Source organism: Semicossyphus pulcher, unplaced genomic scaffold (genome assembly GCF_022749685.1).
Source record: "Semicossyphus pulcher isolate SPU_LCO1_2020_fin unplaced genomic scaffold, fSemPul1.0.p SCAF_7, whole genome shotgun sequence".
Taxonomy (NCBI): Eukaryota; Metazoa; Chordata; class Actinopteri; order Labriformes; family Labridae; genus Semicossyphus; species Semicossyphus pulcher.
Genome location: NW_027211748.1, coordinates 30,742,935 through 30,757,500, shown reverse-complemented (window position 1 = coordinate 30,757,500; position 14,566 = coordinate 30,742,935). Strand labels below are relative to the sequence as shown.

At 47.1% G+C, this 14,566-nt stretch overlaps 2 protein-coding genes across 3 annotated transcripts in view; both read left to right on the top strand.

The window, feature by feature from the left end:
* The window catches only part of lamc1 (laminin, gamma 1), a 54,406-nt gene extending 44,060 nt beyond the window's left edge, over positions 1-10,346 (top strand). Inside the window, exons 13-28 of one of the 2 annotated variants that reach the window (XM_069684411.1) lie at positions 1,082-1,270; positions 1,408-1,653; positions 1,919-2,072; positions 2,168-2,310; positions 3,155-3,333; positions 3,423-3,579; positions 4,392-4,597; positions 4,688-4,767; positions 4,989-5,126; positions 5,213-5,357; positions 5,439-5,588; positions 6,024-6,138; positions 6,560-6,759; positions 7,211-7,369; positions 7,543-7,642; positions 7,765-10,346. In XM_069684411.1, coding sequence (XP_069540512.1) covers positions 1,082-1,270; positions 1,408-1,653; positions 1,919-2,072; positions 2,168-2,310; positions 3,155-3,333; positions 3,423-3,579; positions 4,392-4,597; positions 4,688-4,767; positions 4,989-5,126; positions 5,213-5,357; positions 5,439-5,588; positions 6,024-6,138; positions 6,560-6,759; positions 7,211-7,369; positions 7,543-7,642; positions 7,765-8,021 — 2,618 coding nt within the window. In that variant the 3' untranslated portion in view covers positions 8,022-10,346. Of the gene's footprint in view, positions 1-1,081; positions 1,271-1,407; positions 1,654-1,918; positions 2,073-2,167; positions 2,311-3,154; positions 3,334-3,422; positions 3,580-4,391; positions 4,598-4,687; positions 4,768-4,988; positions 5,127-5,212; positions 5,358-5,438; positions 5,589-6,023; positions 6,139-6,559; positions 6,760-7,210; positions 7,370-7,542; positions 7,643-7,764 lie in introns of those variants that run through there. The other variant, XM_069684412.1, reaches the window with a different exon arrangement.
* Positions 10,347-12,117: 1,771 nt separating this feature from the next.
* Positions 12,118-14,566, top strand: part of rasal2 (RAS protein activator like 2) — an 86,442-nt gene continuing 83,993 nt past the window's right edge. The window contains exon 1 of the mRNA XM_069683930.1: positions 12,118-12,672. Within this exon, the coding sequence (XP_069540031.1) occupies positions 12,546-12,672 (127 nt within the window). The 5' untranslated portion in view covers positions 12,118-12,545. The remainder of the gene's footprint in view (positions 12,673-14,566) is intronic.

Sequence of the window (14,566 nt, the reverse complement as noted above, 5' to 3'; positions counted from 1 at the left end):
TGACTGCTCACTGACTGACTGCTTACTGACTGCTGACTGACTGGATAATGACTGCTTACTGACTGGTTACTGACTGCTCACTGACTGCTGACTGACTGCTGACTGACTGGATAATGACTGCTTACTGACTGCTCACTGACTGCTTACTGACTGCTGACTGACTGGATAATGACTGCTTACTGACTGCTTACTGACTGCTCACTGACTGCTTACTGACTGCTCACTGACTGCTGACTGACTGGATAATGACTGCTCACTGACTGCTTACTGACTGGTTACTGACTGGATAATGACTGCTTACTGACTGGATAATGACTGCTTACTGACTGCTCACTGACTGCTTACTGACTGCTCACTGACTGACTGCTCACTGACTGCTTACTGACTGGATAATGACTGCTTACTGACTGGATAATGACTTCTCACTGACTGCTCACTGACTGCTTACTGACTGCTCACTGACTGACTGCTTTCTGACTGCTCACTGACTGCTCACTGACTGACTGCTCACTGACTGACTGCTCACAGACTGCTCACAGACTGCTTACTGACTGCTCACTGACTGGTTACTGACTGGATAATGACTGCTTACTGACTGGATAATGACTGCTTACTGACTGCTTACTGACTGGTTACTGACTGACTGCTCACTGACTGCTCACTGACTGACTGCTGACTGACTGCTCACTGACTGACTGCTTACTGACTGCTCACTGACTGCTCACTGACTGACTGCTCACTGACTGCTCACTGACTGACTGCTCACAGACTGCTCACTGACTGCTTACTGACTGCTTACTGACTGCTCATTGACTGCTTACTGACTGGATAATGACTGCTTACTGACTGCTTACTGACTGGTTACTGACTGCTCACTGACTGGTTAGCTGTCTTTTTGCGGGCTGAAACAAATAAACCAAGGATTAAACTAAGTATGAAGTTAGCTTCAGTTGTCTGATGGTGCCTGTGTGCTCATGCTCTGCCTGCCTGTCTGTCTGTCTCTCTCTCTCTCTCTGTCTCTCTGTCTGTCTGTCTGTCTGTCTCTCTCTCTCTCTCTCTCTGTCTGTCTGTCTGTCTTCAGGAGCGTGTGACTGTCGGGACAACACGGCCGGTCTGAGCTGTGAGCGCTGTAAAGACGGTTTTTATGGCGACGCCACGCGGGGGACGTCAGGTGACTGTGAGCCGTGTCCGTGTCCGTCTGGAGCGACCTGCGCTGTCGTCTTTAAGACCAGAGAGGTGGTGTGCACCAACTGTCCTGTAGGAACCACAGGTACACACACACACACACACACACACACACACACACACACACACCTGTACTGCCTGCAGGGTCACATTCAGGGCTGAAAAAGCTCCTACAGTTTGTAAAGTTAACCTGTACGTCGTTGTGTTCCTACCTGTGTGCAGGTAAACGCTGCGAGCTCTGCGACGACGGTTTCTTCGGCGACCCGCTGGGTCAGAGCGGCCCGGTCCGAGCCTGCCGCGCCTGCAAGTGTAGTGACAACATCGACCCCAACGCCGTCGGAAACTGCAACCGCGAGAGCGGAGAGTGCCTGAAGTGCATCTACAACACCGACGGCTTCTTCTGCGACCGCTGCAAGGAGGGTTTCTACGGCAACGCCCTCGCCAGCAACACCGCCGACAAGTGCAAACGTAAGAGCAAGGCCTAAGGTTCACCTGGGTCCCTCTGGACACTGACTCACACAGGCAGAACAAACCCACGAGGAACACACCAGGACTGATGTTTGGTGGTTCTGGGCGAGTTCAGTCCTATCAGGCTGGTTTGGTTCAGCAACATAAAGCTGCTGTTGCTGCATCAGATAATCTTCTCACTGTTATTTCCTGTGTGTTGAATCCCCTGACCTCTGCATCAGAGAGGCTAACGTCTTGTCTTCCTCCTCCTCCTCCTCCTCCTCAGCCTGCTCCTGTTCTCCGTCTGGAACCGTGGGCCGTCAGACGGCCTGCTCTCAGGTCACCGGTCAGTGTCCGTGTCTCCCTAACGTGGCCGAGCGTGACTGCAGCGCCTGCCAGCCCGGCTTCTTCAACCTGCAGAGCGGCAACGGCTGCGAACGGTCAGCACGCCTCAGCTTTCACCTCGTCACAGAGAGGACGACCTGCTGCTGTGTGTCAGTCTGAATGTTTACCTGTCGCTCTCTCTCTTCCTCAGGTGTAACTGTAATCCCATTGGCTCTACCAACGGTCAGTGTGACATCATCACAGGTCAGTGTGAGTGTCAGCCCGGCGTCACCGGCCTGCACTGCGAGCGCTGCGAGAGCAACTTCTTCGGCTTCAGCTCGTCCGGATGCAAACGTGAGGACCGACACTGTTCATGAAGCACACACTACAAACTACACACTACACACTACACACTACAAACTACACACTACACACTACACTACACACTACAAACTACAAACTACACACTACACACTACACTACACACTACAAACTACACACTACACACTACACACTACACTACACTACACACACACTACACACTACACACTACACACTACACTACACACTACACACTACACACTACACACTACACTACACACTACACACTACACACTACACACTACACTACACACTACACACTACACACTACACTACACACTACACACTACACTACACACACTACACACTACACACTACACACTACACTACACACTACACACTACACTACACACACACTACACACTACACACTACACACTACACTACACACACTACACACACACTACACACTACAAACTACACACTACACACTACACACACACTACACACTACACTACACACACACTACACACTACACACACACTACACACTACACACACACTACACACAGCACACAGCACACAGCACAGACAGTATACACTATAAATACACAGTATCAGTACACAAGGATATCTCAGCCTGGACCTACTCCGTCTAACTGTCTATACGTGTCTCTGTGTGTGTCTCTGTGTGTGTCTCTGTGTGTGTCCCTGTGTGTGTCCCTGTGTGTGTCCCTGTGTGTGTCCGTGTGTGTGTCCGTGTGTGTGTCCGTGTGTGTGTCCGTGTGTGTGTCTCTGTGTGTGTCCCTGTGTGTGTCCGTGTGTGTGTCCCTGTGTGTGTCTGTGTGTGTCCCTGTGTGTGTCCCTGTGTCCCTGAAGCGTGTGACTGTGACCCTGAGGGCTCTCAGTCGGGTCAGTGTAAGGAGGACGGTCGCTGCGAGTGTCGGCCCGGCTTCGTGGGATCTCGCTGCGACATGTGTGAGGAGAACTACTTCTACAACCGCTCGGCCCCGGGCTGCCAGCAGTGTCCCTCCTGCTACAGTCTGGTCAGGGACAAGGTGAGGACAAACATCTCCCATACAAACACGGCTGACAGGAAGTACTTCAGCCGTATAGGACGGACTCATGTGTCGGTTTCTGTGTGCAGGTGAACCAGCAGAGGCAGAAGCTGCACGACCTGCAGACTCTGATCGATAACCTGGGCTCGGGTCAGGACACGGTCAGCGATAAGGCCTTCGAGGATCGCATGAAGGAGGCAGAGAGAGCCATCATGGAGCTGCTGGAGGAGGCTCAGACCAGCAAAGGTAACAACACCTGCAGCTAATGTTAAAGCCTCTGTAAACAGACATCACTGTCTTCAAAGACACCAGACTCCATTCACAAAAACAGCAACTTTACCTCACAGAACACAGGAGCTGCTGCTCTGCTGCTGCCTCCATCGGTTAGTTTGTTGGTGTTATTTTGAGACTTTGGTGTTCCACAGGCAAAGTTCAGATCAGACACAATATTTCTGTAGCTCACAAGAATGCAAGCAAACTGTCTCATGGAGGCAGTGTTAGACATACAGCCCCTGTGTTCTGTGAGGTAAAATCACTGTTTTCACCTTACCACTGAGTCTGGTGTCTTTGAAGACAGCGATGTAACGTCTGTTTGTGCTTTAAAAGAGGGGAACTTCTTTAAACTTTAGTACTTATTAGTCCTTTAGACCATGAATATGTAAACCCAGGTTTAAAAACACGAGTTTGTTGGATGTTTTTTTATGTTAAATTAAAGGTGAATCACGTCCTGCTGCCTTCTGGCGGCTGCAGAGATTTAATGAACTGAAGGAGTCTGTCATTTCTCTCGATCAATACTGACTGCTTTGTTTTTCACTGATGATGATATTAAAGTGTCTCTTTATGCAGAATCAAACACGTCTGCAGGTTGCACAGAGTCTTGTTTGTTTGCATTTAAAGCATTCTTGTGTATTTACTTTGTTCCTGGTGATACGTTCCCCAGCAGGACGAGCCTCTCGCCTTTAAGTTTCTCTTGTTGCATCGCTCACATAGCGACTTCTCCTTCAGCTGTATCAGGAACATTTCACGCTAATAAAAGGACCTGACCTTTGACCCTACAGATGTGGACAGAGGCCTGCTGGACCGTCTGAACAACATCAACAACACTCTGACCACCCAGTGGAACCGTCTGCAGAACATCCGCAACACCGTGGACGACACCGGCACTCAGGCCGACCGCGCCCGCAACCGAGTCCGAGACGCCGAGAACCTGATCGACCGCGCCCGGCAGGAGCTGGACAAGGCCAGGGACGCCGTCGGCAAAGTGGTGAGTGACGGCGCGTTGTCCCGGCAGATATGAGTGAAACACACGGAGCCTGAGAGCTCGTTAACAGAGCTGATTCTGTGTCTCCTGCAGGACATCAAACCCCCGAGCGGCAGCGGAGATCCAAACAACATGACGCTGCTGGCTGAGGAGGCTCGCACGCTGGCTGACAAGTAAGACTGACACACGAACACAACGTCCGGCCGAGGAGGCGTAGAGAGCTGACATTAAAAACAACTTTAAAGGTTCAACGATTTCGAATGAAAAGTTTTGTTTCACAGCAGCAGAGACGAGCTTGTATCAGTGTAATCATTTAAAATCCACTTTAGAAAAAGGTTTATATAAAAACAACTCCGACTCACCTACGTCACCTTCATGTGTCTGTTTTTCTCAGGCACAAGATGGACGCCGATCAGATCGAGAAGATTGCCAAAGACGCCAACGACACATCGACCAAAGCGTACAACCTGCTGCTGAAGACTCTGGACGGAGAGGGCAAGACGAGTCAGGAGATCGAGGAGCTCAACAAGAAGTACGTCGCGGCGAAGCTTCCTGCGACCTTTAACACTTTAACAATTAACACTTGAATGTAACGTCTGCTGTAATTGTTGCGTTCAGGTACAACGAGGCGAAGGAGCTGGCCAAGAATCTGGAGAATCAGGCCACGAAGGTTCAGGCCGAGGCCGAGGAGGCCGGAGACAAAGCTCTGAAGATCTTCGCCAACCTGACCAGCATCCCGGCGCTCGACACAAAGGCTCTGGAGGTGACGTCCGAATATGCTCTCTGGTTTTTATAGTGTACACGTTCACTTCCTGGATCGTTAAACAAGTCTTTGTGTTCTTAGGATGAAGCCAAAAAGATCAAGAAGGAGGCGTCAGACCTCGACAAGCTGATCGATAAGACGGAGAAGGAGTACAACGACCTGCGAGACGACCTGAAGGACAAAGAGCAGGAAGTGCGCAAACTGCTGGAGAAAGGCAAAAGCGAGCAGCAGGTACGTCGACCGCAGCGTCTGACGCGTCTCAGGGTTAAACACACACAACACAACATGTCCACTCACCTGCTGCAGAGGTGTGTAGGGGTTTCTATGCTAAGCTAGGCTAAACGTGTCCTTTCTGTTACTATTACTACTGCTACAAGAATCAGACTAAAACAGGATCAACAACACGGACGAGAAGAACAGCGCAGCCATAAACAGTATCAGGATAAGAAGAACAACAACAACAACATGAGATGTTTGTTTGTTTGTTTGTTTGTGGAGAAATAATCCGGTTCTTAATCAACTTTATTTTCTCTGAGGGGAACTAAAGCTCATCAGACATGTGAATAATATGTAGGAGAGCTGTGATGATGTCCTGTGTTGTTGTTGTTGTTGTTGTTGTTGTTGTTGTTGTTGTTGTTGACGTCTGGCTTCCTGTCTGTCGCTCAGACGGCCGATCAGCTGTTAGCTCGAGCCGACGCTGCCAAAGCTCTGGCTGAGGAGGCGGCCAAGAAGGGTCAGTCCACCTTCAGAGAGGCTGAGAGCATCCTGGACGACCTCCGAGGTACCTGTGTGTCTGACAGACCACCTGTCTGTCTGTTTGTCCTTCTCTCTTTCCTCCTGTCTGTCCTCCTGTCTGTCTGTCTTGCGATGCCCTGTTAAACCCCACAGCACACCTCTTCTTCTGTTGCTTCCTGTTTCCTTTGTAATTTCCTGTTTCCTTTGTAACTTCCTGTTTCCTTTGTAATTTCCTGTTTCCTTTGTAACTTCCTGTTTCCTTCGTAACTTCCTGTTTGCTTCGTAATTTCCTGTTTCCTTCATAACTTCCTGTTTCCTTTGTAATTTCCTGTTTCCTTTGTAACTTCCTGTTTCCTTTGTAATTTCCTGTTTCCTTTGTAACTTCCTGTTTCCTTTGTAACTTCCTGTTTCCTCCGTAATTTCCTGTTTCCTTTGTAACTTCCTGTTTCCTCTGTAATTTCCTGCAGACTTCGACAAGCGAGTCAACGACAACAAGACGGCCGCTGAGGACGCTTTGAAGAAGATCCCCCCCATCAGCGCCATCATCATGGCCGCCAACGAGAAGACCAGGCAGGCGGAGGAGGCGCTCGGAAACGCAGCCAACGACGCCCGAGAGGCCAAGACCAAAGCGGAGGAGGCGGAGAGGATCGCCAGCAACGTGCAGAAGGTACGACAGGAACCTCCGAGCTGTCTGTGGTTAACCCTTTAAACATGGAACTTTCTACATGTTAAACTCATCGAAAGTAAAAACTATGACAGCGACAGACTTTGGATTGTTTGCAACAGAAAGCGAAGGCGTCAGACCATCATCACCTTGTTCGAATGTTGATGACGAGATTAAGTTACACGCCGTGAAAACCTAAGAAGATGCAGACAGGCCTCGGGAGGAGTGTTTGCACATTCTGTTTGAGTTGATCAAAAACAGAAAATGAGCTTCACTTGAATGAGCTTTAGTTTGTACGGGTTTTAGGGATATAAAGCATGTGAAGGTGAAACAAGAAGTGACATCACAGGAAGCAGAAAGGCCAACGTATGCGCTGGTGGTATCATTTCTACTGCAGTCTTCAAAGGGTTAACCAGGTGACCTGTTTCTTCCTCCTCACTGTGCTTCCTCTCAGGGCTCGGCCAAGACCAAGGAGGACGCAGAGAAGGCCTTCCAGGACACCAAAAAGCTGGACGAGGAGGTGGACGACATGATGGACCAGCTGACTCGTGCTGAGAAGGAGCTGGCCGAGAAGAAGGCCGAGGCCGACCAGGACATGATGATGGCAGGGATGGTACGAGACGGTCCTGCTGGGCGTTACTCGCATCAGTGAAAACTACAGACTCAGAATGTTGTTGACTGAGACTCTCATATCACCTGCACTTTTACTATTCAAGCTTTAATTTTGAAAGGGCTTCAAAGTGATCTGTCGTGTGAGGTAGATAAACTCTGTGTTCTGTCTCTCAGGCGTCAGATAACGCGAAGGAGGCAGAGGACAACGCCCGCAAGGCCAAGAGCGCAGTGAAGACTGTTCTGAGCACCATCACCGCCCTGCTGGATCAGCTGGGTAAGACCAGCTCATTGTCGTCACAGTCTGAAGCACAGGCAGAGCGAACAGCTGATCATTTGTCCGACTGGTTCACATTCATCATCACGGTGTTTTAATCGTCTCCTTTGTCTCCTCTCCAGGAAACATCGACAAGGTGGACCTGAGCAAACTGAACCAGATCGATGAGTCCTTGAAGAGCGCCAGGGGCAAGATGGCCAACAGCGAGCTGGACAGGAAGCTGATGGAGCTGAACGACGTGGCGCGGTCCCAGGAGGACTTGATCAACGACTATGACCGGCAGATCCGTGAGATCCGCAGCGACATCGCCAACCTCAACGACATCAAGAACACGTTACCTGACGGCTGCTTCAACACGCCGTCCCTGGAGAGGCCTTAACCCCGCCCTCCTCCTCCATCCCGCCTCCAACACTCCCCCTTCACTCTAACACTCTGGCCAACATGCCAACTTTTACCAAAACAGTTTTTAAGGTTTTTGTTTCAGATTCTTGTCTTTGTTTTTCTTTTACAAGAGAGAAGCCAATATGTCAACGGGTTTTAACGCAAGAGAAGCAGCTGTTTGTCTTTAGGTTGTTTTTGTTTGAGACGCAGTAACGTGGTTTCGGTAGCATGAACTCAGCGGCGCAGAGACGCCGTGCAGAGAGGTGGAGGAACCTCGGAGAAAAACCAGAACCACAAACCCGACGTGACTGCACCGTCTGCTCCCACACAGGAAGCTTTTTGTTTTCTGTGTCTGTCCAGCCATTTCCCATCATGCCCGGGGACACACCAGCTACTTCAGAGTTTAACAGAATGTACGGCTACACACTGTTAGAACACGCCCATACTTTTCCTCTCAGCCATCAGACACCACACAGTGAAGGAATCCTCTCCATGTTTGTCTTTCCTCCCAAAGCTGCGACACAGAAAATCATATCACTTCTCTTCGACAGTATTTGCTCCCGCAGGTTGTGTTGTTCAGTAAAGCCACGCCCACTCTGCCAATGAAGTCCAGGAAAAAGCAGGTTTTAATCTTGTGCGCACCAGATCAGTTAGCATCCTGTTTCCACGAGGCATGGATCTGTACTTAGGGGTAGAAGATCGTTTCTGTTTCTGCACGTGATGTGTGGAAACGATCTGGATTTCGTGGGAACAAGTTCTGCACAGAGATATTATCTTGCACACGCCAGATATAATCCTGTTTGCACAAGATAGGGATCTAGTAGGAACAACATAAGTGGACATCTTGTTACCAAGGTTACGTTTTTAACACTCACAGGTTAATGTCTTGTTTCCTAAAGGTTTGGATCTTAAGTCAGGGTTAGAAGATATTGTCCTGTTTGTGCATTGCAGCATTGTTCCGGACTTCAGCAGCTCTGTGGGTGCGTCTTTACATCAGCCGTGACATTTCTCAGCGTGGTCAAACAACATTTCATGAACGGACGTTTAAACTCCGCAAACATTTGCTTTGATGTCTGTTCTGTCAGAAGTTGCTGCTTTTACTGATCACACATTAACACTTTCTTCCAGGCTCAATCCAACACTATGCAACTTTGTACATTTGCGTAGCGAGAATTTTATCTGATACACTGGTGCTAATAATTATTTCAAATGTTATATTTTTGTGTGAATGTTTTTTATTATGACATAGAGTGAGGAATTTGTTATTTGTGTAAATATATGCTTCAATGATTCAGGACTGGCTGATTGAACGAAAGAAAAACTCCAGCATGCAAACAGCCACGTTACGTTCTATCACAATCAATCAACTGAAACCTCCAGCTAAAATATATATAAATATCTATGATAACGTCTGTGGTATGTTATTATTATAATATGCTTGCTTGTATACAAGGCTCAGTGTTGCTGCCTCATAGCGATGCCAATATTTTGTTTGTTTTATTGATTCTTTGTGAGTTTTCACAAGTTAATTCAACCTAACTGAATATTTTTGTTTAGATTTTTTGACCCTTTTTACCAATCAGGACGTCTTCTGCCTCTCGACTCATTTTACTGAACGTCTCTCTGCCCGACTTCACAGAGATAATGAGCCTGCTCACATGTTGCTACAGTAGTTACCTGTTTAAATTAGTGTTTTGTGCCTTAATATAAAGTGCAGTTTTAATCACAGTCCCGACGAGGGCTTCCACCTTTTATCTCACAAAATGTTCCTTGTTGTTCACCGTCTCCTCGTGTCGGTACTGAAGCAGGGTGTTTTTCAAATCAGGTCCTGAACAGAGAACACTTAAACTGATGCTAGTCCAGCAGCTAAAAAACAAACACTTTTTTAGTTTGGATCCTCCACTGGCAGCTCCTGCAGATAAACACACACCATGTGATTACATGAAGAGTCTGAGTGTGTGTCTGTCTGTCTGACAGTGAGGGGTGATCCTGAAACACGATCTGGACTCTGACTGACTTGTTTCTGTCATCTGTTGTTTTACTTTTTCCCTCCATCCAGACGGCCGCGCTGCAGGATGTGCAGCACGTACACACATGATGTATAAACAGTATTTTAAGTTATAATTTACCATTTATTTGTATTGTAACCCTGTTGTCTTAGACGGTGATGTAGGTGCTGCACAGCCTGCAGGAGCCCTCTGCAGTTTGTTTTTATTCTGTCATGCTGACGTCATGTTCGCAGCCCTGTGAGGACCTGAATGACCCTGTTTGTTCACATGTGCCTGTAAATCCAAACTTAACATTTGAATAATAAAAAATTACTACAGGAAGCAGTTTGTGAATGAGTGCTTTGTGACATGGAAGCGTTCTGTACTCGTCCTGGATAAACGGATCACTGCGCTGAAAAGACCGTGGTGAACAATATACAGCCAGTGTAGCAGCTCTGTGCTTAATGTCAATAACACAGCAAAAACTAAACCGTTACATTCATGAAAATAGAGACAAGGTTGTACTTATAATAAAAAGGTAATGATAATGTTTTTAACACAGGCCTTATTTTATAAATATTTTGGGGTCTAAATGACTAAAAGTGTCTGAGTGTCTCCAGTCGATATGTTCATCCTGCAGCAGTGAAACAGGCTGTAATGGCTGCAACATAATCCTTGATGGGTCAAAGGTCGTCCACTAAAAGTTCTTGTTGTTTCCACTAACAGGCTCAGATTGTTCTTCTAAGTGTGTGACAACATGACAGAAAGGATCCCTACAGAGATAGACCTTTTTGTTACAGAGGAAGAGGATTGTTTTAACCACACACAGACGTTACATCGCTCTCTGCACACACACCAGACTCCATTCATAAAAACACTGATTTAAGCTCACGGGACACAGGAGCTGCTGCTCTGCTGCTGCATCGATGTTTAGTTTGTGTCATTTTGTGACTTTGGTCTTGTTCAGATCCCACACAACATAACAAAAACTAACAGATCAAGGCAGCAGTTGACCAGCAACTCTACAGAGTAAACTCACAATTTTGGTCAATGAAGTCGAGTGGATTTGAAGAAAGCAAAATAAAAGCTGCTTTTGGGGAATCACTGTAGTGATTGTTTCTTAGGTGGTGGCAAACACATCAGATCTCACTTAAATGTCTTTGCTCCAACAACACAAGCGAAGCTGACTTCCTGTGATTACCTGCAGGGAGCAGCAGGTGGCGTCAGAGTCCTGTTCGTGTGTCCTCTCCTCTGAGCCTGCAGGAGGGAAGAGGCGGAAGAAGACAGTTGCTGGTTGGAGTATCATACATGTTTGATATTATACATCACGCATGACCCAGAGCCCAAAGTGACACACTCACAGTGTTCTATAAATTACAACTAACTGCTAAATATTCAATTATTTCAGCTCCATTCTGTTGGGTAGTTATTATAAAAACTATATACATGTTATTAACTCGACATGTTTTGTGTGTAATGATCTTCATTTGTAACGTAACTAATGCAGACAGATCAGCAGATGAATGCAGAGCAAAGTACAAGCAGCATGACAAATACTCAAGTAAAGTAGAAGCTTAAGTTAATGTAAAAACATGGAAGAATAAATAGATAAAACATTTTTTAAATTATGGTATGCAGAAATATAGACACGTTTTTATGCAAAAAAAGAATAAATCAATATTTAAAAATATATGAAAATACAAAAAATGAACAAATAAATGTGAAAATAAATAGAAATTCTTTTTGGTAAGTTTTCTTACTAATATCACATTTTCTTACTTTATATTTCATATCAGGACATTTGCTTTTTCTTTTTCAGATGTATTATTTGTATGGCTCTGATGAGTCCATTATAAGAAACAGGAAGTCCTCTCATCATAACACACATAATAGATTATTCTTTATATCAATATATTGTATTTATTTCCTTTGAATTTAATCGAATAATCGACCTGTTGTTCATTATTACAGTATTCTCGGTTCCATCACTCGGGCTTGAATGCGCGCTCTCGCCTGTCCAGGCACGAGGCCGACACCCGGCGCGCTCCCGCGGACTCGCGCCCGGGGCCGTGGAGGGGACTCTGTGAGCAGCGGTGGCAGTGAGAGGGGCAGCCAGCCGGAGGCACACCACCGACCGACCGACCGACCAACCACACCGGGAGTCTGCTCACTTCCGCGGCTCACACAGGACCTAACAGCCGCTTTAGGGTAGATATTTCGGGGACAGGATAAAAGGCTCACTACTTGACCAGGACACCGGTTTGTTTGGAGTTTAAACCCCGCTAAGCTAACCTTGGAGAGCGGAACAATGTGGGAGAGCCAGCCGGGCTGCCGGACCTCCTCCGCCGGCTGCTGCCTCAGCTAACGGCTAACTGGAAGCCACTGGGCGGTCAACGCGACTGAGCTCTCCCATGACGGATTAACTTTACCGCTTTACCGCGCCGTCTCAACACTTTCCTAACACTTTTAGAGTTAACGACCACTTTTGGTGGGTTTATTTGAACCTGAACAAGTTTTTTTTATCCCGTTTGGATATGGAGACCGACTCAGCAGCAGGCGACGTGGAGTCTCTGCACGGCGGACTGAGCCTCCTGGACCCCCTGGTGGACCGGATCCTGGTGGACACCGTGTCGCAGCAGCAGGGATGGCTCAGAGTTTACGGTAAGAGAACCGGTCACAAAGGGGACAGAACTGAGTCGACACCAGTACTCTGGTAACAGGAAGGGACTCTGCGGGTAGTCTGGAGAGTGTTACCGTGAGGAGAGCCAGGTAACAGCCGCCGGCCAAGGCCGAGGTCATGGCGGCTACCGGCAGGTTGTGAGGGAGCTGAGCTTCTCCTGCTGAGAACCTTAACTTCACTCACACTGGCTGGGTTCAGCCCAGAGAGGTCAGAGGTCAAAACCCAACAGCCCCCCTGCTCGGTTCAGGGTGTGTTTGGACCTCAGAATTCCCTTAAACTCAGTCCCCCAAAACAGACCCTCCTCATTCCTCAGAGTGACTGTTGAGATATTCTCTGATATTTGAACTGAACATTTCGGATGATTTTAATGGAGTTAGCTTTCAAATGCAGGAGAACTTGTGATCTTTGGCCACTAAAACGGTTTGATTTGGATGAAAGCTGCCGGTGTGTTTTCGGGTAAATCCAGAATTCATTTGAGATATTTTATATCTTTAGAATTTCCCTTAATGTCCATCATTTTACTTTAAGCCGTTTCAAGAGGCTGAACTTTCTCATCATTTTCCTGATGTTAGTCTGAAGGTTGTGATTATTGCACCAGCTCATGGATTAAAACTTTTCTTTATTATAATCATTACAATAGTTTGTATATCAGGAGTAAAGCACCGGAGAACAGCAGCAGCAGCAGCAGCAGCAGCTTCAGGGAGAACCGTGCTTCCTTCCTGTCCTTCAAAATAAAACTGATTAAATGAAAACCAAAATAGCTGGACCATCAATAACAGCTTCAGCAGTCATCTGACAGGATTTATCATTTTACTGAGATCTATAATATATATATATATACCTACATGTTACTGCAGCGAACAATCTGTTGTCACTTCTCAAGCTGGACTGTAAACGAAGCAGCGCAGGACGTCTCAGCAGGTAATCCTTCATCACTAACCGCTGGCTGCACCAAGAGAAGCTGTCAGAGCAAGAAATGCTCATTCTCTGTTGATCCACCGTTCCTATTAAATGTTGATATTTCATGTGTCAGTATATGTAAGGGTGAAGCTAGGGGAAAGGTCAAAGGTCGCTAGAAATGAGGGCATACACATCCACAATAAAGTCAGCATGATTCATAGAAACTGTCTGACCTGCAGACCAGAAACTGGGCTAAATGACTCAGAGTGTTTCTCCATAGGCCTCCACACTGTGGCCGGCTGTGTCTGGTGTCCCCCTGCAGGACTTCAGTTCCTTTATTCCTCCAAATAAAACTTCGTCTGAGCTCTTTAAACGGCTTCCATGACAGTTCTTCTGTGCCGATGAAGTTGTTGTGTTTTTCCCCGTTGTGAACGAGGTGACCAAACTCCGGGTGATGTGTTGCTCACAGTCGGAGAACACTGTGACTCATAGCTGGTGTCTGTAGTGATGTAAAGCTGACCACACCCAGACAGCATCGCTTCACACACACCCGACACACAACCAGAGAGTGAACATCAGGAGGAGTTAGCGTGTGCTGCACGGAGCTGGAGCTTTGCTCGGTCGCTGCAGGATCTCACAGCTTGTTCTGGGATTGTTGAAACTTTCCCGACATGTTGCAATGCAAGTCGTGATGTTTTGATGTTTTTTTGGTGTAAAACTTTTCACATTTACTGTCACAAATCTTTTAAACCTTTCTTTATGTGTTATCTCATATTAAGCTGATGCACAGTGTCCTTTATTTAAAGTGATAATCTGGAAGATGTTCATGTAAGTCTCTCTCTCTCTGAATGAGGTAACACATGGTGACTGAGCCGATGGCCCGCTGATGGAAGCCTTTGCATTTGCAGTATACAGTATTATTATGGGCTGGGTGTCTGTGGCGGCGCCCAGTTAGTGACGCCAATATGTGCATCA